The sequence below is a fragment of the Corapipo altera genome, unplaced genomic scaffold (genome assembly GCF_003945725.1).
Source record: "Corapipo altera isolate COAL_440 unplaced genomic scaffold, ASM394572v1 45, whole genome shotgun sequence".
Lineage (NCBI taxonomy): Eukaryota > Metazoa > Chordata > Aves > Passeriformes > Pipridae > Corapipo > Corapipo altera.
Window position 1 is genome coordinate 19,135,347 of NW_020884877.1, and position 25,406 is coordinate 19,160,752.

Genomic DNA, 25,406 nt, shown 5'->3' on the forward strand with positions numbered 1-25,406 from the left:
GTGTGGGGGACCACCCGAACTCCCTGCACCCCTCTCTGGTGCGGCTGCTTGTCAGGAGCCTCCCCAAGGCAAATGCAATTAGTGTCCAGGCCTGGCATTGCCACTGCCCACGCTTGGCACCAGCAACTGCCCTGTGGGGACGATCCTTGCCCTGCACCAACATGTCGTCATGGCAGCATCTGGGGGTGCTGTCACCAGCTCCTCTTGGCACCACCCCGATGGGTATATGGAGGATGTGTGGTCCCCAGTGGGGTGCATCCTGTCCCCCTGCCCTGTGCAAGCCCCATGGTGAGGGGGGTGCCCAGGGCCATTTCAAGCTGTTCTGCAGGGAGAGGTTCCCCTGGGTAATTCAGTGCCCACAGCATGGTGCATCAGCCAGGCAGGCTTCGGGGAGGAGACCCCACTGGAAGGGGGCTGGGTGAGGTGTCACTGAATGTGTCCTCAGGCTCCCAGGAAGAGGAGAAGATTGGTGGGGTGCCAGGAGGACTAGTAGAGGGGCAGAGAAGTCCCCACTGTGTGTACACGTTGCCATTTAGGGCTAGGGGTGAGAGGGGGTGCTACAAGGAAACTGAGGCAGGGTCGGAGCGGGGATAGTGAATTGCGCTGCGATCGAATCTAGGGTGTCCGACCTCCTCCATCCCCAAACCTGAGGGCTCTGGAGCGGGGGACACTGTTAGGGTCTGGCATTCACCCCAGCGGATGCCGTGCCCGGAGGACAGGCGGGTGAGTCCCGGGGGTGCCAAGCCCCGAGCCCCGTGTGCGGGCGAAGGAGAGGGAGGAGGAGGAAGAGAAGGAGGAGTGGGAGGAGGGGAGGAGGGGGAGCGTGTCGGAGCTGGCTCCCACCCAAGCACTGCAGGACAGGGGCGGGCACGGTGCTCCCTGCCTGGCTGCCAACGCGCAGGCGACGCTGGGGGACCGGCGGGGGGGCCCGGGCCCGGTGGGACCGCAGCCCCCCAGCACATCACCGTCGCACAGCCCCGTGCCCGCGCCCGGGCACCTCCGGGGCACTGCCCGGACACCGGAGCTTGTTGCGGCCGGTGGTGGGGGGGACAGGACTGGGTTCGACAGCCCCCCCCCGAGCGTGCCCTGGGCAGGGGTCGGCCCCCGCACCCTCCCCCGGCCAGGTGAGCCCCGGGCAGGGGCACCATGACCCGGCTGAGCTGGTGCTTTGCCACCTTGGTTGGCTGGGGGAAGTCCTTGGTGTCCTGCCTCCTGCCCCTCCGCGCCCGTCGCCGCCGGGAGGTAAGCGGGCACCGCCGGTCACGGAGTTAGGGTTAGGGGCTGCGGGGGACACGGGGCTGGGGCGGGGTCCGGGGACTGTGGGGGGTGGGGGTAGGGGCTGCCGCTGGCCCTGCCTGCTGCGGGCATCGGAGGGTTAAATCCTGCATATGCATGCTAGGTGCAGGGCATGTCCTTTGTCCCTCCTTGTGCCCCCCCTCCAGCGTGTTCCCATAACCCACACCCGCGGGCCCCTGCAATGCCTGACTGGAGGGGATCTGCTGTACAGCCTTTCATGCAAAGGGATCTGCTGGGATCCCTGTGTCCTTACGGAGAGAACACGTAGGCAGGGGGTGTCCCTGTGTCCCTACTGAATCCACAGTGGGGGCACTGTGCCCCATGCGAGGGGACCCTGAAGCCCATAAAACACCTAGCACGAGAGATCCCTGTGCCGATAAAGTGCCCAGTGTAGGGGATCTCTGTACCTGTAAGCACTTGGTACTGGGGAACACCATACTCATAAAGTACTCAGTCAGGGTGGACTCTCTGTGCCCAAAAATGTGCCCAACATGAGGGGCCCCCGTGGGGTCATCTGGGTGTAGGTGTGCCCATCAGTACCTGTGTGTGTGGTATCCATGTGCCAAAGGACTGCCCTGCATAGGGGATTCCCGTGCCCATGCAGCACCTGGTGTGGGGACTCATCCTGTTCTGCCACCCATGCTGTGGAAACTGAGGCAGGGAGGGGAGAAGCTGTTGGAGTGTGAGAACTCCCAATGCACCACCCTCACTTAGTTCCTCAACCTTTTGGAAGCTGCCCTGTGCCTGGTGGAATGGCATGGGACACTCCAGCTGCACTGTGCCAGAAAAGCTGGTGCCAAAGCCACCGCCAGGGCAGTGTCTGGGGGAGTCACTGCAGGCTGGTGACAGTCCAGTATGTGCCAGGGCAGGCACCCAGCCTGGAGGAGAGAGAGGCCTCTGGCTGCTTGGGGACACCAGCGTGTGTCAGGAACGCAGGATCGTGAGCTGATGGGAGTACAGGGGGATGCTCAGGGCTATGGGTGGGTGGGAGGCACTGGTGAGGTGTAGGGTGGTGGTTGTGCAGTCCCATGCCCATCCCTGTGTCCGTGTGTCCTTGATGTGGGTGTGAGAACAGGGACTCATGGGGGGCTGTAACACACATGTATGCTTGTGCATGTGTGTTCACAAGCATGCAGATGGGGCTAAGGTGAGAGTGAACTGTAGCTGATGTGGGTGTGGGTGCATAGCAGGTCTCTGGGGGGCTGTCGTGGGGTGTGTGTCCTCTAGCATGTGCGTGTGTGCTGGGGACAGAAGCAGTGAGGCTTTACGTTCGTGTGAACTGTTAGAGGGGTGTTCCCCAGTCCTTCCTGTGCCGACAGGCACCTACACACATGAGGGCCCACCCACCACATGTGGTATGGGCTGTGTGTGTGGTGTACATGAGTGTGCCCTGGCATGTACATAGGGGTGTGTGTGATGTGTGTGTATGCCCTGTGCACCCAAGGGCAGTGTGGGGACAGCTCTGCTGGAAGTGGGTGTGGGGGCCTTGGGGACAGGATCACCCCCGGAAGGGGGGACACAGAGAAGTCCTGCCAAGGCTGGCCCTGCACTGGGAGTACCTGCCTGCACCAGTAGTACCCATGAGGGGTCCCTGTGCTAAGTGGCCCTGTCTGCATCTCCCTGCTGAGAAAACGATCCTTAAATGATGCTTACAGGCAGTGTCCCTGCAGCCACTCTGTCCCTGTCCCATGACCCTTGTCCCTGCCCTTCTGAGGGGCCTGGGATTGTCCTGGCAGTGAATGGGAGGAGATGATTTATTGGGGGGTGTGGGGACACTCCTCTCCACTGGGGTTTTTATTTGTGGGCAGTAACAAGGCTGATTAATGAGGGCTGTAATGATGGGGTGGGGTGTGCATGGATGGCGCTCCCTGCTTGTTTGGTGCTGTGGGTAGGATCGGTCCTTACAGCCTCCCTCTGCCCCAGCTGGCATGGAGGGGTAGGAGGTGCTGTCCCCTACCTCTCCCCTGTCCCAGCTGTCACATCTCCACAGGGGTTCCTCGAGTACGGGGTGGGCAGGAAGGCACATCAAAGTGGGGTGGAGGTGGAGGGCATGGGATAGGGGAGGGGATGCTGCGCTTTGAGGGGGTCAGATGCAATCCCAGTCTCTGGGGAGGGCAACCCCCTTGTCCTGCTCTGCCCTTTCTCTCTGAGCCGGTGACTGTATGTAGCATACAGATGGGAAACTGAGGCATGGGAAGGGGGGCATTATAGTGCCCACGTCCCCTCCATGTCCAGATCCCTGTGTTAGCGGTTGCTTGTCCTGCCCGGCGTGTCCTTCCCCCTGGCACGTCCTGCACCCTGACTCACACCCTCATGGTCATGGCCAGCTGAGCACAAGTTTCCAGGCTGGAGCCAGAGTCCGCGCTGGTGGAGAGAGAGGGGGGACCGTGTGCCACCCGGCTAAGCCCCCCAGGAGGGGTTGGAGCATCCCCCTGCCAAATCCATCCCTGTCAGGGCCGCGGACTGCCAAGCTGCTCTCCGTCCCGCCTGGAGGTTGTCTCCCCTCGCTGAGGCCCCCCAGCTCCGCGCATGGATGTCCGCCGATCCCTCCCCGTCTCCCATCCCGGGACCACCCAGGGGACACGGCTGGGGATGAGAATGGGGGGGGTGCATCCCGCCGCAGGACCCGCTGGAGGTCGGAGAAGGGAGGGGGGTGACGTGGGTGGCGGGTGTCCCACGGTCAGCGGAGGAAATGGATCCCAAATGTGTGTGAGTGGGGGAGAGGGGGCCTGGGACACGCACAGCCCCATTCCGGGCCCCCCCAGTCCCGCAGCCTTTCTGCTGGCGTTGGTGGGGGGGGGGCCTGATCGCCCCCGGGTCAACTCTATTGGGGCGCTGCTGGGGTCCGAGGGCTGGTTTGCCGCCCCCGTTCTCCCCCCGGCCGGAGGGGCGGTGTGGGGCCGGGGCGGGGCGGGCGGGCGGAGCGAGGGGCCGGGGGGCTCGGCCGGCCGGGGCCGCGCCGCGGGCAGCATGACCGGGCTGTGCCTCTCCTGCCTGCTCTGGGTACGGCCCGCACCGGGGGGCACCGAGGGGCGCCGGGGGGAGCAGGACAGGAGCGCGGCGGGGTTTCGGCGCCGGGATCCCAGAGCGGGGCTGGTCCCGGTTGCTGGCGGTGGATGGGACTGGATGCGAGGGGAGCGGCACCGAGCGGGGGCGTTTGCACCGGGACGAGTGGGCTGGGAGCAGGGGGAACGGGCAGGGCTGGACCGGGACCGGGACCGAGCTGAGACCGGCAGGGACGGCCGGACATCGGGGTGGGGCTGGGGGGACCGGACCCGGAGAGGGGCCGGGAGGAGCCCCGGGGACTGTGGAGTGCGGGGCGAGACCCAGCCTGGGAGAACGGCGGCGGTGGGCAGCGGGCTGGGGGGTGCACGAAGGGGGGACCGGAATGGGATGCGGGACAGGGACACTGGGCTGTGGGAGGGTGTATGGAAGGGTTTTGGGGTTGGATAGGGTTGGGGGCTGATCCCCCACGACTCCCAGCCTGCGTCACTGGCCGGGGGCCCCGCCATTCCCCGGGGCAGAGGCTCTGCTACCCCGCTGAAGCGGATGGAAACTGGGAAAACCGGGAGAATCCAGTTAGTTCTGGGGTTTTGAGACTCTGCATCCCCACCAGTCACCGAGGCAAGCTGGGCCCCACGACTCAGCGGGGTGCAAAGCGCTGGGTGGACCTGAGCCTACAGGGTTGGACCCAGGTGTCCTGATGCCCCCCCCCACCCACTCTGGCTTTGCAGCGTCAGTGGAACTGGGTGTCCCAGATCCCCCCCAGTCACTGCACTTCTCTGCAGTGTTGGGCAATGAACCCAGGCCTTCCAGCTCCTGATTAATTTGGCATCTCTAACCGGTGCCTCTTCCAGCCCAGGACACCTGGCTCCTCTTCCAGCCTCCTTGGGTGTGTGTGTTGGGGGACCCGTGGCCAGGGATGGCTTTGCATCCCCACCCCTGCACAGTGTAGGTGCTTGGCCCCTGGAGGTGGGTACCCATTGGTGGGTACCCAGGTGACATTCCCGAGAAGTCCTGCAGCCCCATCCCCTGCATCCTCCCAACAGTTCCCAGCCTTGGGAGGATAACAGGGATCCTTCCAGTATGGAGCTGGGGCAGGGTTGTTTTGTGGGATGGGCTGGTTCCCTGGCTGGCACTGGGTGGGCAGGGTGCCTCTCCAGCAGCAGGGGGGTGGGGAGTGCAAAGCTGGGTGCTGCATCGACATCCCCTCTGGCATGGCAATTGTGTTGGCAACAAGACAAGCAGAAGGGGCTCTGCAGGGGTGGGAATCGAAGGGTCAGCTCTTTCCCTAGCGGGGATAATTGCTGTTAATGAAGCAGGGCCATGGGGACCAGAGCAGAGTGGGGGCTATGTGCATAGGAGACACATTGGCATCCCCGGGCATCCCATCGGGACCCTGGGAGCGGGGGGCAAGGCCTCTTCCCGGGGCACCCTGCAGCAATGATGCTGCTTTGCATATGCAAACGAGCTCATGGCATCATTAGGCCTCACTGTCACCCAGCAACTGCGGCGTGGGAGCCCCTGGCCCAGGGGAGCTTTTCCCACAGCTGCTGGGTGGGTGACAACACGCCTGGGCACACGCATGTGTGTACGTGTGTGTGTACACCCGGCCTTCTCTGCCCCTTAGGGTGGCACTAGCTCTGGGGGCTGCTGAGGGACCACCAGCAAGTGGCCCTGTTGGAGCAAGTGCCCAGGGAAGAGGGGCTTGCGCATATGTGAACAAACCTGTGCGAGTGTGCACACGATGGCACATGGATCTGCGTATGGAAATAGGGAAATCTGCCCATGCAGCTGCTGCTGCTGTGTCCGGTGGGGAACTGCACTCTTGCACACGTTTGCACACTCTTACACGCTCGCAGGTGTGTGTATGCATGCAGTGCCATGACACACACACCATGTGTCACACGCACAGCACCTTCACAGCCCCCAGGGTGTCTGCACACACGTGGGTGTAACACATACATGGTTTGTCTGCCTGTCCATGTGTGCACTGGGGAAACTGAGGCATGGAGGTTTGTGAGGAGGCATCTGGCACCCCAGCGCTTTGGCACTGCCTCTCTTGGCTCTGGTGCAGTGGGCTGGAGGAGAGCACGGCGCCCAGGCAAGGGGGGGCCGCTGGGCCTCTGCTTAATCTCATTAGTCTTGGCATGAAAAGGCGGATTTACAGGGGCTCACATCTTCATCTGGCAGTGGGTGGGTGGGCAGGGTTGGTGTGTTGCCAGGGGGTGCTCCCCCTGAAAACAGTCAAGTGGGAGGCCGGGAGGGGCACTGGCTGCCTGCAGCTGTGCCAGACCCCCCTCCCCTCCTGCCCTCAGCCCCTATGCATGAACACACACACATGCATGCACACACACCCTGGCACCTGCACACAGTTGGATCCATCCTGCGCTCAGTCACATTCATGGCATTGGCTTCCCTTTGCTGTGGGCTCTGCCAGGCAGGGTGCGCACAACTGCTCACACTCAGGGGGCTCTGCACCCCCTTTACGCCCTGGCATGAGACACCCCAGCACATGCTGCCTGGCGTGTACTCCAAAGCACAGCATGACAGTGAGACACCCCCTGTGTGGGCCCCCTTCTGGCAGCACCCACATGTACCTGGGTGTGCACATGCGTGTTTATGCACATATCTACATACTCAAACACATCCATGAATATGTATCCGTGCATGGACATATTTATATATGTGCATTCGCATGTGCTCATGTGCACATGAGTTTGCACGTGAATACATGCATACAAGCATCTTCACCACCTATGTGTACAGACATACACACTTATGCTCACAGAAATGATTGTGCACAGCATGTATTCACAGGGACACGCAGAGATGTACCGACATGCAGGGAGACACATGTGCACACGTCTGTGCACATGCACACACACATGTATATGCACACCTACACACATGTATGTGCACACACACACACCTGTGCACACATGCACACACGTATGTGCACATCCCTGTGCACGCACATGTGTATGTACACACAGAGATGTGTATGTACACATGTGCACACACATAGACATCTGAGCACACATGCATGTGTGCATGTGCACATCTGTGCATACAGTCTGTGCACACACGACTGTGCACACATCTGTGCACACACATAGACATCTGTGCATACACACACACTGCACGCACATGCCTGTGCGCACACACAGTGCACACACGCACACTGCACATACACACATATGTACATATACACACACACGCACATACACACATAGACATACTGCACACACACGCTGTACACACACTGTACACACACACACAGACTGTACACACAGAGACTACACACACACAGACTGTACACACAGAGGCTGTACACACACACGTACACACGTACACACGTACACACACACACATACACACGTACACACACACGCATACACACGTACACACACACGCACACACACACGCACACGTACACACACACACATGTACACACACACACACACACACACACGTACACACAGACACACAGACACACACGGGCACGCACCGCCAGGGGGCGGCAGAGACTATTTAAAGGGGCCACCGCAGTGTCCCCCCTCTCCCAGGGCACGAGCCTTGGCCCCCCGCCCCACGAACCCCAGCCGGGTGGAGATCGACCCCTGCCCAGGGGAAAAAGGCAGGGCAGAGCTCAGTACCTGGGTCTTAGTGCCACTTTGTTCCCACTGATGAAGCCCCATGTCCCCCCAGCCCGAGGACCTGGAAGCCCCTCCAGCACACACATTCAAGATGACGAGCTTCAAGAAGGTGAAGGCATGCGGGATCTGCCGGCAGGCCATCACACGCCAGGGCAGCACCTGCCGAGGTGAGCTGGGAGCGTGGGCATGTACGAGTGCAAAATGACATGCCAGGGGGTCAGGACATCAGGGGTGTGTGTGCTGCCTGTATGCACAGCTACATGCATGAGGATGTGAAGGTGGAACATGTGCCTGTGCCAACCTGTGTGCACATGTGTGCATGTATGTGCAAGAGTGCGTGTGGTGCCTTTGCAGGTGGGAAGGCAGCTGGGAGGCAAGGGTGGCCCATGGAGCCACTTAGATGTCACACATGTATGTGGCCGTATGTCAGCTGCATGCATGTCCAGTGAGTACGCAACTGCCACCAGATGTGGGTCTGTGTGCATGTGTGGGTGCTCACCCCCTCAGCTGTGCTGGCGGCCCGTGGCACCCAGTGGCTCACAGGCGGGGCTGCGAGCCCTCGCACGTGTGTGCTGTCGTCGAGCCCCGTGCAAGGGGCAGACGGAGGAAATGGGAACAATGTGGCTTCCTGTGCTGCAGGAAACAGCCCCAAGAGGAGACAGGGCCTGGGGTGCGGCCATGGTCTGGGTCATGTTGCATGGGGACCTTCATGTCTCCAGGGGATGGGACACGTGGCTTTTCAGGGTTGCCCAGGCACCACAGTGGTGCCTTGTATAAGTGTGTGTCCCCAGCAGCGGCAAACACACACCTGCACTGCCCGTGTGCATGTGTTCTCTCTGCGGGGTGTGGGTGTGAGCGTGCAACATCAGTGCACAGGAAGCAGGGAGGGGGCACAGGCACTGGCAGCACCCCCGTGGTGCTCTCGTACATGCTGGTGTACGTGTGAGGTCTGTGCATGGTCTCCCTCTGTACCATTAACCCCTGGGCTCTGGGGCTTGCACATATGCACACTCGTTGGCATGTTGGCACAGGGGGGATGGCTTGGTTGCCCATGGGTGTGTGCCCGAGTGCTGCATCCTGTGTGCACGTGGTACTGTGCCATGCTGGTGCCACCCATGCTGTGCCCAGAATGTGTGCACACGTGTGCAAGGTGTGAGCATCCCTGTGAGCGTGTTTGTGTCCCAGCAGCTCATGCGCAATGCTGCGGTGCACTCTGTCCTGCAGCATGGAGTGCTACCTTCTTCCTGCCCTGTATATAGGGTGCCCACAGGCTGCCCCCTGGCAGTGCTTCCTCTCCTGTTCCCACTAACCTCTCCCCTCTCCCTCCCACAGGCTGCAAGCTCTCCTGCCACACCAAGTGCCAAGCTAAGGTAAGGCCAGTGCCCTGAGGTGCACCTCTCCCCTTCTTGAGGGGTATGGGGGACTCGGAGAGGTAATGCCATGGTCTGTGCCAGCTGACCCCATCAGATGGGCACCCAGATGGGCTGGTGACTGTGGGATGGTCATGGTGGCATTGGTGTCATTGGTGGGTGAGGCTGGCAGTGGCATCCTGCTGCCTGGCCTGTGATGGCACATGCGTGTCTGTGTATGAGGCTGGATTTTAGGGTGCAGCCCTTCTCAGAAAGGGCTAGCAGGGATCCGTGCCCCAGTGCCTGGAGCGGGGTGCCCTTTGCCAGGGTGAGTGCTGCTGCACGTGGGTGCCATGCGCCGCAGCCAAGCGCTGCCAGCAGCACACACACAGGCTGAGAATCTCTCCCGATACCCAGCTGGGGGCGGATCTTGCTGGCAGGAGGCAGTGGAGCCAAGGATGCCCGGTAGTGTCTGTTGGTCCAGCTGCTGCGCCGGCGGTGGAGGGGGACCCTACAGCAGCCCAGGTTCTCTGGGGAGCTGGAGGTGGGCACAGTGCCCACCATGGTGCTGGGCAGGGGAGGCTGCGCGTTCCTGAGTCCCTGGGGAGGCATGTGTGCCAGCTGTCTCTGGGGCTGGCATCTTGGGCGGGAAGAGGTTGGCATGCCCCGGGCAGACAGCGTAGGCTGGGACATGCCTCTGCCCGTGCCTGTGCCTGTGCCCGGCTGGGCAGGGAGGGAGAGGAAAAGTGGGGGCTGTGCCAGGGGCCAAGCACACATTGGGCTTTGCAGGGTGCCACGGTATGGGTGGCGGTGCAGGGCAGGCGCTGGTAGCAGCCCTGGCACCGAGCCCTGGCTGGGGTGTTGGGGGAGGTGGGGGCTGTGGGGTATCCTGGAGTCAACCTGGCATCCTGGGCCCAGAGCAGGCAGGGCAAAGGTGGGTGGGAGGCTTGGCAGGTCTGTGCCAGCCCCAGGACCCTGTGTCAGCTCTGGGCCATCTCAGGACCCTGTGCCACTGTGGGAAGCATGTGCCAAAGATGCCAGGGGCTGACACCAGAGGAGGTGGCTTTGCTGGGGTGCTGTGGGGAGAGGTGAGAAGGATGTGTGGTGAGGGCATGCCCGCAATACAGCAGGCAGTGGCAGGGAGCATCTGCCAGTGGTTTTCAGGCAGGAGGGAGTGTCGGGAAGCGTGTGTATCTGGGTGTGCACCCGGTGGGGATTCTCTGATGTCTGAGAGGGGGGTTTTGCACCAAGAAGGGGTTTATGCCAGGGTCCCAGCATCTGGACAGCCTGTGCGCAGGAGCAGCCCATGGCTCACTTCCGCGGCCGGCTGTATTTCATTAGCCTCCATCACCCTTCCCACGCTCGCTGGAAGCTGGAGCCCCCTCGGTGGGGCCAGCTAGCTGAGGGGTGTGCTGCTGGGGGGGGAGTGTTCATGGGGCCAGGGCCAGGGGCCTTCTGCAGAGCTCCTTTGGGCCAGCGCCCAGGGAGGGGCTCCTCCGGCCGGGCAAGTGGCCAGCTGACTCACAGACCGGCTTGTTATTGTAGGGTCTCTGGGGAGGGTGCGTGTGGGGAGGGGGCTTGGCACGGAGCAAAAACGACCTCTTGTATACCTGAAGTCCCTCATGTTTAACTCCTGCACCTCCAGGATACTTTGGAGAGGAAAGATGGATTCAACCCCAAAGTGCTGGCAGCTGCACCCCACAATGCTTCCTTTTCCTGACCTGGATATACTGCCAAGGTCCTGGTGTCCCACAGCTCTGGTGTCTCCTGGCCCTGGAATCTGCCCCACCATGCTATTGGCAGTGTCTTCTCCTTGATCCCCATATTTACCCCTTGGGATCTGCTCCAGCTCCTTGTTCTGCCCCCCAGCATGGCTGGCTGCCGGTTATCTGCCTCCTGGCCCAGCCTGGGGGAAAGCCCCCACTTACAAACCTGAAATGGACTGGATATGGGGGAGGTGGGAGTGTGGGTGAGGTGTGAAGGGTTGTACTGGAGGTGACTAGTCTGGGGTTGCCAGGGGGTACCTTAAGTGTGATGGGGATATGGGGAGGGGAGCACTGTGGTGTATGTGGGGACACCAGGGAGGTTTTCAGGTGCTAGTGAGCGCCATATCCCTGAGAAGGCAGTGAGCAGGCAGAGCTGTCCCAGGGTGGCAGGACCTGTGCCCTTGCAGTGACCTGTACCCCTGGGGTTTCCACTCTGCCCAGAGGACAGTGGTGGGACCCACTGCCCTGTGGTGGCAGTGATGCTGGCGGGATGCCTGCCTATGGGGGGGGCCGGGACAGCCACACACACATCAGCTGGGGAGGCACGATGCTGTTCCCATGCCCATGTAAGGCCCTTCTTGTGCCTGGCGCCTCCGCTCAGGGATTTTTCCTTGCTTAGCAAACCTCCCTCCCTCTCTCTGAGAGGGGCGGTCAAATGGATGGACAATGTGATCCCACACAGCCTGCCCCCCTTCCCTCCCTCCCTGCATCGAAACTGCCTGCTCAAGGCAAGGGGGGTGTAACTTCCTTTGAAAAGTGGGGAAACTGAGTCACACAGCCCTGCCTGGGGGTGGCTGGAGGCAGGGAACATGGTGTGGGGTGCCATGCAGGTGTGTCCCATATCAAGGGACATCCTGTGGGTGTCCCCATCCCCTGGGATGCCCTTGCTCTGATTGCAGCTGGATTTTGCCGTGATGCTGCTTGGAGAGTCTGAGAAAAGATGGGGGATGATCCTGCTCCCTGTAGCGGGAGCTGGCCCTATGACACATGGTTTGGCTGGGGAACAGGGAGTGCTCTGGTGTTTGGCTGCTGAATCGGCTGGCGATTGCTGGCGGTTGGTTCTGGGAAATGGCGCCTGTGCCAGTCCTGGAGCCTGGCGAGGCTCCAGCCTGCCCTGCTCACCACACCAGGAACCACTGGTCCTGGGAGTGCTGGTCTGTGCCAAGGGGGGAAACTGAGGCATATCACTTAGCACAGGGCCAAGGGGTCTAGGGACTGCCTTGTCCCCCAGTGTCTCTTCCTGGGGAACTGGCAGCATGCATTGGAGCCATGCCAGGCTGCTGGGCCTTGTGTGTGAGTACGTGTGTGTCCGTGCATGTGAACATGTGCGTGTGACTGTGTGTGCATGATCGTGGGTGCTCACAGTTGCATGCATGAGCGCGTGAGCTGCAGGGAAATGCATATGCTTGCAAGAACATCCATCTGTGTGCACGTGTGCTCGCCCACAGGCGGGGGGGTCACATGCATGTGCTCCCAGCTCAGTGCCATCCATCCCTGCTGGCCCCATGCCAGGCCTGGTTTGTTTTTCAAGTGCCCCCTGTGATGGGACTCCAGGGGGGCGGGTTTGTCCATCATTAAACCAGGGGCTGGAGCAGGGCCAGGGCCGGGCAGCGAGGCATGTCCTGGACAGAGCAATCGCTCCCAGTGCCCGCGGTGTTGACGAGCCCTTGGTGGTGGGGGGAGGAAGAGTGTGTGGTGGTGGTGAAGGGGATGTGCTACCCCTCAGCTGGTGCTGAGGATACCCCCTGCTTGTGAAGCAAGTCAGAACCAGGAGGGGAAACTGAGGCAGGCTTCTGAACAGGCTTGACTTGCACTAGTGGGCACCCTGCAGCCATGCCATGGTCAGGGGTACAGGCAGTGTTGGGGGGCATGGCCAGGCGGTGTATTGCGGGCTCCCCGTGGCTGTGCCAGGAACAGGGACTGCAAGGAGGGGACATCCCTGTCCCTGCTATGGCAGGCTCTTGCTATGGAACTTGTGGCTGTCTGGTCCCTGCTCATCACCCCAACCACTCTTCCTCCTCCTGGTGCCGTGGAGGGGGTGACATACTGGTCACACAGGAGCTGCCCCTGCGGTCCCTCTCCCCGATGCCCCGTTCAAAGCCACCTCCTCAGTGCTTTGGGACAGGTAATTAACAACACCCCCGTCTCCACAACAGTGGGGGGGAGGGGGGGGGAGGGAGGAGTAGTACAGGAATGTGTCCTTGACCCTGGCATGGGCTCATCCAGGGTAGTGGGATGGGGGGCTGTGAGGATCAGCCCTGCCCCGGTGCTGTGCCAGGTCGTGTTTATGCATCAGGTCCTGGAGGGGGTTCTGTTTTTTTTCCCCTCCCTCCTTCCTTTTTTCCCCTTCTTCACGTCACTGCCCAAATATTCGGCCTCTCAGCTCCTGTGGGGGGTCGGCTCGGCTGCTCAGAGGAGCTGGGGCCCTTCTCTGCACCCTCCGGGTGCTGCAAAGGGAGGGTGGGCAGAGGAGATGGGATGCTGAGACTGGCCACACTCACTGCACTGGTGAGCACTGGCCAGAGCTGGCGTGGGAGGTGACAGCTGGGGTGGCAAGAGACCACCAGCCTCCCTCCTCAGCAGCTCCCAGAGCTGCATCCAGCTTCCCAGAGCCCTGCCATGGTGAGAGGCAGGGTCCAGGCCTGCCTCGTTTCCCAATGATTTTTTCGTTTCCTAGACCAGTTTGCACCCGCCATGGTCACCCCTCCTGGGACCTACCCTCGGAAGGGTGCTGGGACCCTGGGGACCCCCAGCTTCCTCCAAGGGGGCAGCACTGATCCCAAAACAGCCGAAAGATCTGGCTCAAGAGAGACTCTACAGACTCTGCATGGCAGCTTCATCTCCTGTGTGCTTTCATCTCTGGAGATGATCCCCATGTGGGTTTCTGGTCCCCAGGTCTCCCTTTTTCTGCTGACACCTGTGGTGGTGATGCTCAAGAGTGTTTGTTTTGGGTTGTGGAGGAGCTGGTTTACGTGGGGGGTGGTTTGTCTGGGCGTCCTGGGAGGACCCTCTCACTGCAGCCAGTTTGCTGACTGCTGGACCTGCTCCCACTGGCACTTTGACCCAATGGCTCTGGGAGGTATTTTGGTGGCTGGAGTTCAGAGATGTTGTCAGGAATTCTCTGGCTGTGTTCTGTGAGCGAGACACATCATGTCCTCAGGGGACAGCTCCTGTCATTGCCCTCATGGGACAGGGACGTGCTATCAGTGCCCTTCGCTCACCCACTCATTTCCATCCTGTTCAGTTGCTGATAGTTTCCCATCTGGCCCTAGCTCTTCTGCTGTTGCTGTTTCCCAGGGCCTGGGAGCCATCCTGTGGCCGCCCCCCAAGGAACTGGGGCTCTGGGAGCTGTGCAGGGATCTGTGCTGGAGCTGAGCTGGAGTCTGGAGCTGAGCTGGAGCCTGGAGCTGTGTTCCGCTGGTGCAGGATGTTCATTGGCCCTCCATCCTAGTTGCAGCACTCCCCTCTTTTTGGGATGCCTGCTTTTTGTGGGCTATGGTGCTGGTGGGACTTGTTTAGGGGTGTCAGTGGATCCCGGCCATGGGGTTTTGTCCCTAGAGTGGTGGCTGTTGGGATCTGGCCCTGTGCCCTTGGGTGCTGGGGAGGGCAGAGGTGCTGGTGCTTGCTTGGGAAGGGGGTGAGGAGGTACTCTCCAGAGATGTTGGGGCTCTGGCGCTTTGTCCTTGGCAGTGGGAAGGCTCCACAGTGCCTGTTGGTGTTCCCATCCCATGGCACTGTTGGGCTGCTGTGGAAACTGAGGCATGGAGGGACTGGGAAGGATCTCCTGGACTCGGAGTGTACTCGCAGGGATGGGGCCCCTTACAGGAGTTTTGGAAGGTTCCAAAGGGAGAACCGTTTGCCAAAAACCCCTCCCTGGTGACTTTTGAGGGGGACAGCAAGGTAGGAGGGGTGGTGGGGTCCTTCACCGCTCCGGCAGAGCCAGCTCCAGCCTTTTGGCTGAGCCCACGGCTTGAGGACGGAAACGCAAACAGGAATGGGGAGGCGTTGGGTGAGAAAATGTCAACAGCACTGGGCCGGGTGCCTGGCTCGCTGCCTCCCTGGCCAGCTCGCCACTCTCTGGGCCACTGCTGGTGGGCTTCCCCTCTTTGCCCTGTGGTTTCCCGGCACTTGCATTTGAGTACAGCAAGGCTGGGGCTGGGCTGCCCCAGGGATGGCCAGGGAGACCGGGGCACCATCCATAAACATGCAGCCCCTGAGGAGGAGGAGGAGGAAGAAGGAGGAAGGGAGACAGGAGGAAAGCCAGGGGGATGCTGGGCACACTCCAGGTTTGGGACAGGCAAGGGGGGACTGGCATGGCTCCACATGCTGAAGGACAGATGGGGCTTTTCCAGCATTTTGGCTTTGGTTTTTAGTTGAGAGATGGGCTGATAAATCTTCAGGTCCTCCTCAACACTGGGGGTGCAGGACACCCGAGGACCATTAATTGGGCACTTTGTCCCGCATGTGGCAGGGGGAGACCAAGTTGTGCCAGGGGGTGCCAGGCAGGCCCCAAGAAGGGCCCCACACACCGGTCCCTGCCACCCCCCCGCCAAGGGCACAGGGACGCCGGTGGCGTCACACGGGGTGATAAGGGCCCGACCCCGCTGCGCCCGCTGCCCGCCGTGGCCCCTCGGCACGGGGTGCGAGGAGTTTGCAGGGGGAGGTGTGGGAGGTGTGGGGGGTAATTTTTTTTTGGGGGGGGTCGTCTGTCCAATTGCCGGCACCCCCCGCCCCAGGGCCAGCCGCTCGAGTCAGGTTCCCGGTTGCCTTTAAGGGCGTTTTTAGGGGAGGCGAGGGGAGCGGTGCGGGGCCGGACTTGGAGCGCGCCGTGCAGCTGGGGAGAGAGGGAAGAGGAGAAGAAAGAGGGAGAAGAAGCGAGGGAAGGGAGGGGAGCGGTGGAAAAAGTCATCCGGGACACCCTTCCTCCCCAGGGCCGGGGCCGGCGCCCCCGGGCTCCCCAGCCCCCGGCCGCCCCGGGGCTGCGGAGGGGAGCGGGGAGCCGGCGGGACCCCCCTGCGCCCCTCCATCGCCGGGGTCCCGCTTGCGGGGAGCGAAACCCTTCGGCTCTCCCCCTCCTTCCCTCCCCTCCCTCCTCCCTCCCTCCTTCCTTCCTTCCTTCTCCAGGCTTGGCCCGGGGAGGGAGGGGGGCTCTGCCTGCAGTCTGCCTTCACGCCTGCCCGCCCGGGCGACGCCGGGCTCTCGCCTGCCCCCCCCGGCCCCTCCGGCCGCCCCCCGCGCCCCCCGGGCCAGGTGAGGCTTCGGTGCCGTCCCTCTCGGATGTAGGCAGGCGAGACCCCGGATGGATTTCGGGAGCGTCATGAGCCAGGTACGGGGGGGCGGCGAGGGCACAGGGGTCCTCAGACCCCCGGGGCAAGAGGGGGGTGCTGCAGGCGGTGTCATCTCTCCAGGGGGCGGGGGCCACGCGTGATATCCGAGCGGTGATGGGGTGGCGCGTGGTTGGGGGGGTGCTGCCCCCCCGTGTTGGGGGGTCCGCAGTTGTCGGTCACTAGAGGGGGCATGGGGGGGCCGGGGGTCCTTGGAAGGGGCGATGCGGTGCTCGCAGGGAGGATGATTTGGGGAGGGGGTGAGGACCGGTTTGCTGCCGGCTGGGACCTGTGAGCGGCTCCGGGGGGTCCGTGCCCCCCGTGCCCCTCTCCCCGCCTCGCCGGGGCCGGTGACTCTCAGGGTGCCCCCGAGGGGGACACACAGGCGCTGGAGTTTGCGTCCCCCCCACCCTCCCCTGAAGTGCGTAGGGACACGTCCCCGGGGAGCGAGGTCTGCGCGGGAAACCGGGGTCCGCCCCCGGCACCCCGCTCCCGCCCCGCAGCCGAGGGGACGATGCTGGGCGCCTGTCACCCGGGCGGGGGGGACACGGTGGGGGCAGTCCCTGGACCGGGACACCCTGGCAGCCCACGGGTTAACCCCCCTGCCCAGTCCCGCCGCGGAACCGTCAATGGTTAAACCTCGAGTTAATGAGTGGCGAGGTGTCGGCGGGTGCCAGCCCCCCCCGCGCCACCCCCCCCGGCAGGGATCCCCGGCCCCTCGGCGCCGCCGGGCCCGCAGAGGGTTAACTCCGTCAGGGCAGGTCCCGGCGCAGATGTTTTTGGGCTGTGCTTCTGGGAGAGGAAACGGCCGAGCGAGGGAGGCATCAGCCCGCTTGGGTTTAAGGGGAAAACAAGAAAAAAAAGAGAAGTGCTCCATTCCCGGGCGCCTGAGCCCGCTCAGCACTGGCGTCAGCCCCGGTTGTGGGACCCGTGACCCCAGTGTGGGTGCTGGGACAGCTGGCAGGGACAGGAGGTGACAGTGGCTGCGCCCCCTGGGTATGCATGGCACCTCGAGTTGGGTGGTTTTGGGGGGCAACCAAGTGGGCACCTCTTGTACCCACAGTGTGGTGGCACTGGGAGGACAATGTTTATCCTGCCTGGAGTCTGAAGCCACCCCCAGCGAAAGTGGATCTGTAGAAAATGAGCCTCCAGCCTGCACCCTTTCTAACGAAACCCCTTCATTAGTGATCTTGCTGTTTCAGGAAGAGCAGGATGCTGCTTTGTGGGGCTGATGCCCACCCTGGGGAGGGTGCTGAGTCTTGGGGCTTACTTTTGGGGTCCCGACTTGAGGGGTCTATTTCCTTCTGGCCCTGGGCCACTCTCCTGCTTTCTTTGTCACTATCTGGTCCCTGGCTTCTTGCAGCCCATCCCCTGGGCATCCCATCATAGTGCTGGCAGCCCCTGATCAGCATTGGAGCTTCCCTACTGCATGTTGGGACACAGAGAAAAGAGCAGCCCCACAGTACAGTCCCTGGGGAGGAGGAAGTGGCTCCATCTCCACTTCTCCCTCCTATTCCCTCACCTCTTCAACACTACAGATGGGGGACACCAGTTTTGGAGGTGCTGCTCATCATTTCAGTTTCCTGGCAGCATATTCAGCAGCGTCCCACAGGGTGAGGACACAGCACTGACCCCATCTCCATCTGCTTTGGACCTTTCCCTCACGAGTGGGCTTGGTGCTGTGGGGGCATAGATCCCTTGGAGCAGCCAGGGTTTATTTTGGCACCTTGACCACTCCTTCGATGTGGGTCACAGATGTGTGGGCAATGGCAGGTGCCCCTGATGCTTTAAGGCAGCCCAAAGCCTGCAGTAGGGTCTCTCCCCTTTCTGTGCACAGGAAAGAGGCTTGCCTGGTGTTCCACCAGCCTGGCAGAGGGGATCTGTGGGACAGGATCACACTGTGCTCAGGATGGGGCACAGACTGCTGACAGTTCTGTGTGCTGGCCAATCCCACAGGAATGACCGTGCTGCAAGCAATCCCATGTCAGAATCCATGTGCTGATCAGTCTTATGTGAGAATCTGTGCACTGGCCAATCCTGTGCTGGAATCACTGCTCTTACCAGTCCTGCATGGGAATCACTGCTCTGACCAGTCAGCTGTCAGAATCCATGTATTGACCAATCCTACGTATGCAGTAACTAATCCCATGTAGGAATCCATGTGCTGGCCAGTCCTGTGTGAGAATCTGTGCAGTAACTAATCCCATGTAGGAATCCACGTGCTGGCCAATCCTGTGTGAGAATCCATGCATTTACCAGCCTCAGGTGAGAATCCAATTGCTGCCCAGTCCCATGTAAGAATCTATGCACTGACCAATCCAATGTAACAACCTGTTCATGGACCAGTCCTGGTGAACTCCCCTGCAGCAGAGTCTGTCCCAGGTGGTCCCACTGTTACTCTGTTGCCAGCCAATCCCTGGTGCCAGAGCTGCTCCCTGGCCAATCCTGCTGGCCAGTTTGGCTCTGGGGAGTTGATGAGGGGGTGGGGGGATCCCTGCACTCTCCTTTGGGGGATTCTGGTGCAGGGGGCCAGTGACCTCATGCTCTCCCTTAGGCTGAATGTAGGGTCCCCACAGGACTGGGGTGAGGGGTGTCCCCACAGTGAGGTGGCAGCACCCATGAGTGGGTGCTGGTGGCAGAGCAGGACAGAGCAGAGCAGGACAGGGCTGGGGGCTGTGGGGCCAGAGCCAGGCAGGCGCGTGCTGGCCTGCGGGGCCGGATCCAGACCTGCTGCCTCCAGATGTTGCCTTTTTAGGCACTGGAGCACAGCATATCCCTGCCTGTGGCCGGCCCTGTGCCGAGTCAGTCCCTGCAGGCAGAGTGGGGCCAGACCCTGTCCTGGTTATATGGAGGCACCTCTGTCTCCCTCCTGACCCCTGAAAACCCCTTTTTCCTTCCAAACAGGCTCAAGGATGCTACTTTCTCCCCCTTCCCCTAGTCTGCACTTGGCAACACTGGGGCTGATTGCTCAAACCGCCCCAAAGTCGGGACCTGCCCTTATTTGGGTTGAAACCAGGGCTATTTTGGTGCTGCTGCCTCCATCGCAACCCCTTGAAACTTCCCTGTATGTTGTTTTCCCTGTCCTGTCCCATGTCCCTGTGCCAGGGCTGCTGGCCAGGCCATCCATGGGCTGCTGGAAGCTATCACGCTCCCAGTGTGCCATGGGTCCCAGAGTGCCTTGGGGTGCCAGTGGTGGCCCCCAGGGCCACTGTGGGATGGAACAGCTGGTGTCCTCTGTGGTATTTCATCCCTGATTTGCAGGGCTATACGTACCGGGTAACCTCTGTCCTGATCTTGCTGCCGCCTTCCTGGCGGGGATGGGCCACAGGGCGGCTCCTCGGGGACATACCGAGGAAGAGACAGAGGAGATAGCATCTGTCCCAGCTTGGGCAACATCCCTGGATAGCTCTTTGCCCTCTGGTATCCTCCCTGCATCTCTTGGGCAATGCAGGGACAGGGCAACCTGCCCTGGCATGGGGGCTGCATCCAGGTATGGAGGGGATGGCACAGTGACAGTCCCCGGCCCAGCTGCAGGGAGGGCTGGGGATTCTCGGAGGGAAGCCTGGGAGCGGTGAGACCTCTGTGCCCCAGCATCAGCCCAGATGACTCACCCTGAGCTACTAGCCAAACCGCTCCCCGGCCCTTCGGCGCATCTGCCAGTTATCCCCACCCGACGGGAGAAATCCCAAAAGCAGCAGAGCCCCTGAGTGCTGGTGGAGTCAGAGAGGGGCTGCGTGGTGCTGGGGTGCTGCCTCCTCCCTGAGATCCCCGTGCCAGAGGGCTGGGGCTCTGCGTGGCTGCCCTGTTCCTGGCACACTGGGGCTGTGCTGGGCAGGGTGGAGCTGGGGTGGTGGGGCGGGGGGAGGGCAGGGGCGTGGATGGAAACATGCCGTCCTCCTACCGGGGACGTATTGCATAAACAAGAGTTTTGCCAGAGCTGCAAAAAATGTGAGGGCAGGAGCAGGCAGCACATGGTGTAGGCAGGAGGTACCTGACCCCTGTGGAGGTCAGGGCGGTGGCCAGAGCCTGGACCCCGTAGTCCTTTATGCCTGACAGGGGGGAAGGATGCTGCGGTTTGTCACATGGGGAAGGGGGGAACAGGGGTGCTGGAGAGGGAAAAATGTTCCCCAACATCCCCAGTTTGGTGGTCCCAACCTGTCACTTAAAAGTGTCTTCTGCTGCAAGGTTCCCGATGGTGGCTCACACTCTGCCCCATACCATGGCTAAGATGGGACTTGGCAGGGCTTCATGGCTGTGTCAGTGACTGGAAAGTAGGGGAAGGGCCCTGGGGATGGCTGAGGGGGTTGCTGTGGTCCATGGCTGTCCCTGGGCCCCTGCTTGCCAGGGGCAGGGTCTTGGGGTGAGCAGAAAGTCATGGGGGGCATGGGGAGGTGATTAACAGCCCAGCTGGGGCAAGACTGGCACAAAGCTGAGGTGAACTTGCTAGGGAGAAATTGGTCCCTTGAGGGGTGATGTTGGACCCCATGAGGTGGGGTGACATGGGCTGAGCTGGCCCTGATGCTACCCAGCCTTGTCTCATGGGATGACAATCTGGCCACTGAGTCACTACACTCTTTGGCAACTGCATTTCCAGCCCACAGAGTGGATTGGGCAGGGGAACCCGTACCAGAGCTGGAGGGAGTAGGGTACCTGGCTTCCCTCTTTTGGAGTCTACATCCCTTCTGAGTAGTAGAGCAACGAGGGCTGTGCCTGCCTGATGCTGGCTTACTTTGGGAGGGTCCAGGATGCTGGAGTGTCCCTTTTGACAGCACGTCTCCAGCTCTGACCACACCAGCAGGGCAGGCTTGCTGGCATCTCAGTGCCTGGCCATGAGAAGTGCTGGGGTCTGTGTGAGGGCTGAGGTGGCTGAGGTGGCTGAGGTGGCTGCATCTGCTCCCGGCATCGTAAGGGTCAGCACCAGCCCGGATATCAGCCAGCTCCGGAATGTTTATCGGAGCTCCTGGGGAAGGGAAAAACAAAAACCGCCACCCAAAGGAAGGGATATGCGTCAGAGATGGGCCTGGATCACCCACCGGCAGTCAGACGGGCCATGCTGTGGGCCATGGGCCAGCACTCGCCCGGCTCCAGCAGCCCAGCTGGGGAGACCCCAGCGCGCCCACTACTGCACTGATCCAGCCTGTTCCTGAATCCCAGGGCCCCTCCATGGAGGTTTGTTTTCCCCTAGCCCTGCTGGCATCTTACAGGTTGGGGCTACTACTCATGGGGATGCTCCAGCTGGAGCAGGACCTGGCAATGACCCTGGGCACCTCCACGGGTGCAGGGGTTATTTTGCTGAGGGAGGAGGAGGGACAGGAAGGAGGTGTTGAGGGAAGGAGAAGGAGGTGCGAGCGGGGGTTGTAGCATGGAGAAGGCTCTGAGGTGTCTCATCCCTGGGTACGTGGTGGATATCTGCATTCCTCCAGCCTCGCTCAGTGCTTGTGAAATGGTGCTGAAGTCCTGTCAGGAATATGTGGTGCAGAGGTCAGTCCCCGAGCTGCAGCTGGAAGGGTTAGGTGGAAGAGGGATCTCATGGGCTACTATACCCTGTGGCGGCATGGCTGGGGATTGTCAGGGATTTGCCAGCCAGGTGTTTAATTCTGGTCTTGGACATCTAAAGGGTATCAGATATAGTGACAACTGGAGATGAGTCAGGGAGCCCATCACCACTCTCCAGCGGAAGGCTGCAGGGTGTGCCCACCCCTTTATGAGACATCAGGGAATCCCATCACTCGTGGCCACAGGGTCTTGTTCACAGGGAAACTGATTTTTCTGCTTGGCAAAACTCGGGTCTCAAGGCAGAAGCTTGTGGGATGTGGCTGCTGGAAGGGATGGGGCTGCGACCTGGGGGGCCGGGTGGGGGGCTGTGGGGGGCCGGTAGGGTGGGCGGCAGCCCTGCTGCGCCTCGTTCCTCACATTCTTGGGCAGGGCTGCCGGGCGGCGGGGTCGCAGCGGCGGGGGCCAGCCGGCAGGAATGCAAACACCGGTGAGGGGGAGAAGAAAGGCTGCTGTGTCTGCCACAGCAAGGCAAAGCCTGGACCAGGGGTGTGCAGGTCCCCCCGCCTTTCCCACTACCCCTTGCACTGGGAGATGCAGGCATCCCTGAGGGCAGAGATGGTGGTGGTTCTGGGGTTTGCCACGGTCCTGTATGAAGTGATACTCTCGCCAGTCCTATGGGGCAGGAGGGGTGCTCCTGCACCTCTAGGTCAGGAGCTGGAATTCTACGAAGTGGTCTGTTGACTGGGTCAGAGTCTTGCCTCTTCTCCTTGAACTGGAGGCACGTTTGAGCCAAACTTGAGAGAGGGATGGTAGCTGAAAACAGCTTTACATTCCTGCAGTCCTCCTAAAACTGCCTTTCTGAGATGAGAGAGTGCCATATGACCTGGGTTGGTGTCTCCTGTGGATGGGAAGACTGGTGTTGGGTGACCACAAGCCCATATAGACATCAGAGAATCCGCTAGGACAGGGAAATACAACCACAGACACCCCAGTTTTCTTGCTTTTCCAGCCAGAGGAGCATTTGTAGCCTGCAAACTTCCTCATGCCGACAGCAGAGGAGGGGTGGGCATGAACCCTACCTGGCTGTGGGACCAGCATTCCTGTGGTGGGGGAGCTGTGCATCTCCCCCCATCACTGGCCTTGGAGCTGGGACGGGGTGGGGGCCAGGGGCCCTTGGTTGAGCATCCCCAGGGAAAGAGTGTGGCAGCGTGCGGGGCACGGTGCGGGGTACGGCACAGCCCTCGTCAGCTCCGTCCGCAGCAGCAGCGGCTCACTGCCGGAGAACATTCCAGGGAGGCTGGCGCGGGGCCAGCGCCGCGGGGCAGGGAAAGGGGCCTTTTATGGAAGCGTTTCTGCATTAGAATAAAATCATAATAATAATGCACAGGGGAAGGGAGCACAAGCAGGCGGAACCCCTGAAAAAAACAGCGAGAGGGGATGAGAGCAGGCTGGCAGCCGGGGAGGGGAGCAGGCACTGGCCATCACCCTGTGGGGTCTGGGATGGGCTGAGATTTGGGTGCTCCAAGTGGGGTGCTTGTGGTAAATCCTTCTTTTTATGGCCCAGGGCAGGAGAGACTGAGTGGGGTGCAGGGGGTCCCCATGCTGCCATGGTGGGGGACCAGCCCCTGGGTGACGTTTGCTGTCTTGGCTCCATCCTGGCATGGGGCAGGGGATGGCTGAAGGGGGGGGGTCACCGCTCCTAGGGACTCAGTGGTGGGGTTTGTAGAGGTCAAAGTGTCCCTAATCACACCCTCCAGCTACTGTTGGCATCTCTGGGCCAATACGGGGCTGGATCACCTCTTCCTGCTGCCCCGGCACCAACGAGGCGCTGCCTCTCCCACCCTGGCATGCTGCTGCTTCCCGGCGGACTGGGGTGCACGCAAAACCCAAGGTTAATTGTCAGTAATTGCCGCTGGTAATTAAGGTAACAATAGCCGGGCTGTTCAGCTGGCGGCTGGAGTAGCTCACGAGGCCGGGCTGCAGTTTGTTCCAGGAGCTGCTCTTGGCATCAAGCATCCGCCCTGTGCTGTGCTGTGCCCGCTGTGCCCACCCGGACTGGGCTGGGGCTGTCCTGGCTCCCTGGCCAAGGATGAATGGCTCTTCTGCCATGGCCTTGAGTCCATTCCCAGGAAGCCCAGCCTTGACCTAGGGATGCTGCCTGGGCTCCTGCCTGGAATGGCAGGGCTGTGGGTGACCCTGTCACTCCCTTGGGTGGGCCCTTGGGAGTGGGTGGGGGGTGAATGCTGCAGCTCAGCCCTTTCCCATGCCCCATGCTGTGCAGGGGGCTGCAGGAACTAATCTTGGCTCTCTTCTGCTTCCTTGCAGGCTGTGACCCCCTGCTCCCCCACTGTCAACTATGAGTTGGTAAGTGACACCCCACTGTGAGCCATGAGTGCGGCTCTGGGGATGCTAGATGGGACTGGACACCCTGTTCTGCACTGGGTGTGGGGCTCTCTCTACCTAGGGGCTTCAGGATGTGAATCTTTCACCCCCAAAATCAAAGGGGTCCTGAGCTGAGGGTAAGGGCACCCCCCATTTCGGTGCTGTGTCCCCCAGTATTGCTGGCTGCAGGCCATCCCACATCTGAGCAGCACAAGCTGGGGCAGCCCAGCCATTGAGGGACTCCTGGAGTTGGAGCTTTCAGGGAAGAGGAACTTGCAGGGTTGCTGAGAGGGAGAGGCAGATGGGACGTGACCAACCAGGGCTCCAGGGTCCCCCGGTACAGAGGGCCTTCCCTCCCTGGCCACAGCCAGGGCGGTTTCTTTCACGCCCGGAGATGGTTGTACCAGATGTGCCTTTGGCTCAGGGCGCCCAAGGCTGTGTGTTTGCAGCTCTTGTTACTGTCACCATCTACTTTTGTCCCTCCTGGGGACCTTTAATGATCTGCTGGGGCCAGGGTGACTCACAGTCCTTCCCACCCTGTGCTCTCTGGACACCAGGAAAGCAGCTGGGCATGCCATCTCTGTTCACCCTGTCATGAGGAGGATGGGTGCAGGGGCACTGGGCAGGCAGCCACAGTCCTTTGCCACACTGCTCTAGGCCATGACTAGGCTCTGGGAGTAGCAAGGGCACCGAGATGTCACCTGGAGCAGGGCCATGTCCAAGCCAGAAGTTTGGGAAGTGTGATGCGATGGTGCCCACCAGGCAGCATCTTGCCAGCAGAGCAGCTCCCTTGCCCCATCCCCAGCCTGGCAATGCCTGTGGCAGCAGGCAAAGCGGGCACGTGGCAGCAGGGAGACTGGCAGAGCCTGGGGCCAGCGTGGCCGCCCTTCTTTTTTTGCTCCGGAGTGTGCCAAGGCTTGCTGGGGCAGGCGCTGGGGAGAGGAGGCCCTGGCAGGGTTTCAGCTCGGGCTCAGCAGCCTGGCAGTGCTTGCAGTGTCTGTGCCTCACAGGGGGCCCTGGGCTGGACACCCCATAGCTGGGCCCTGGTGGGTGGGTGTAGGGGACAACCCCCTGCAAGCTCATCAGAGCAGCGCAAGAGCCCAAGTGAGTGAGGGGATGGAGTGGGAGTGGAGC

At 61.5% G+C, this 25,406-nt stretch overlaps 1 protein-coding gene across 5 annotated transcripts in view; it reads left to right on the forward strand.

Annotated features, from left to right (window-relative positions):
• Nucleotides 1-16,246: 16,246 nt before the first annotated feature.
• The window catches only part of TNS1 (tensin 1), a 53,962-nt gene continuing 44,802 nt past the window's right edge, over nucleotides 16,247-25,406 (forward strand). For 3 of the 5 annotated variants that reach the window (XM_027636557.1, XM_027636558.1, XM_027636559.1), the window contains exon 1: nucleotides 24,219-24,254. Coding sequence is in view for 1 of the 5 variants with exons in the window: in XM_027636561.1 (XP_027492362.1) it covers nucleotides 16,370-16,396; nucleotides 24,216-24,254 (66 nt within the window). In the remaining 4 variants the exon portion in view is untranslated. Of the gene's footprint in view, nucleotides 16,397-24,215; nucleotides 24,255-25,406 lie in introns of those variants that run through there. The other 2 variants (XM_027636561.1, XM_027636560.1) reach the window with 2 other exon arrangements.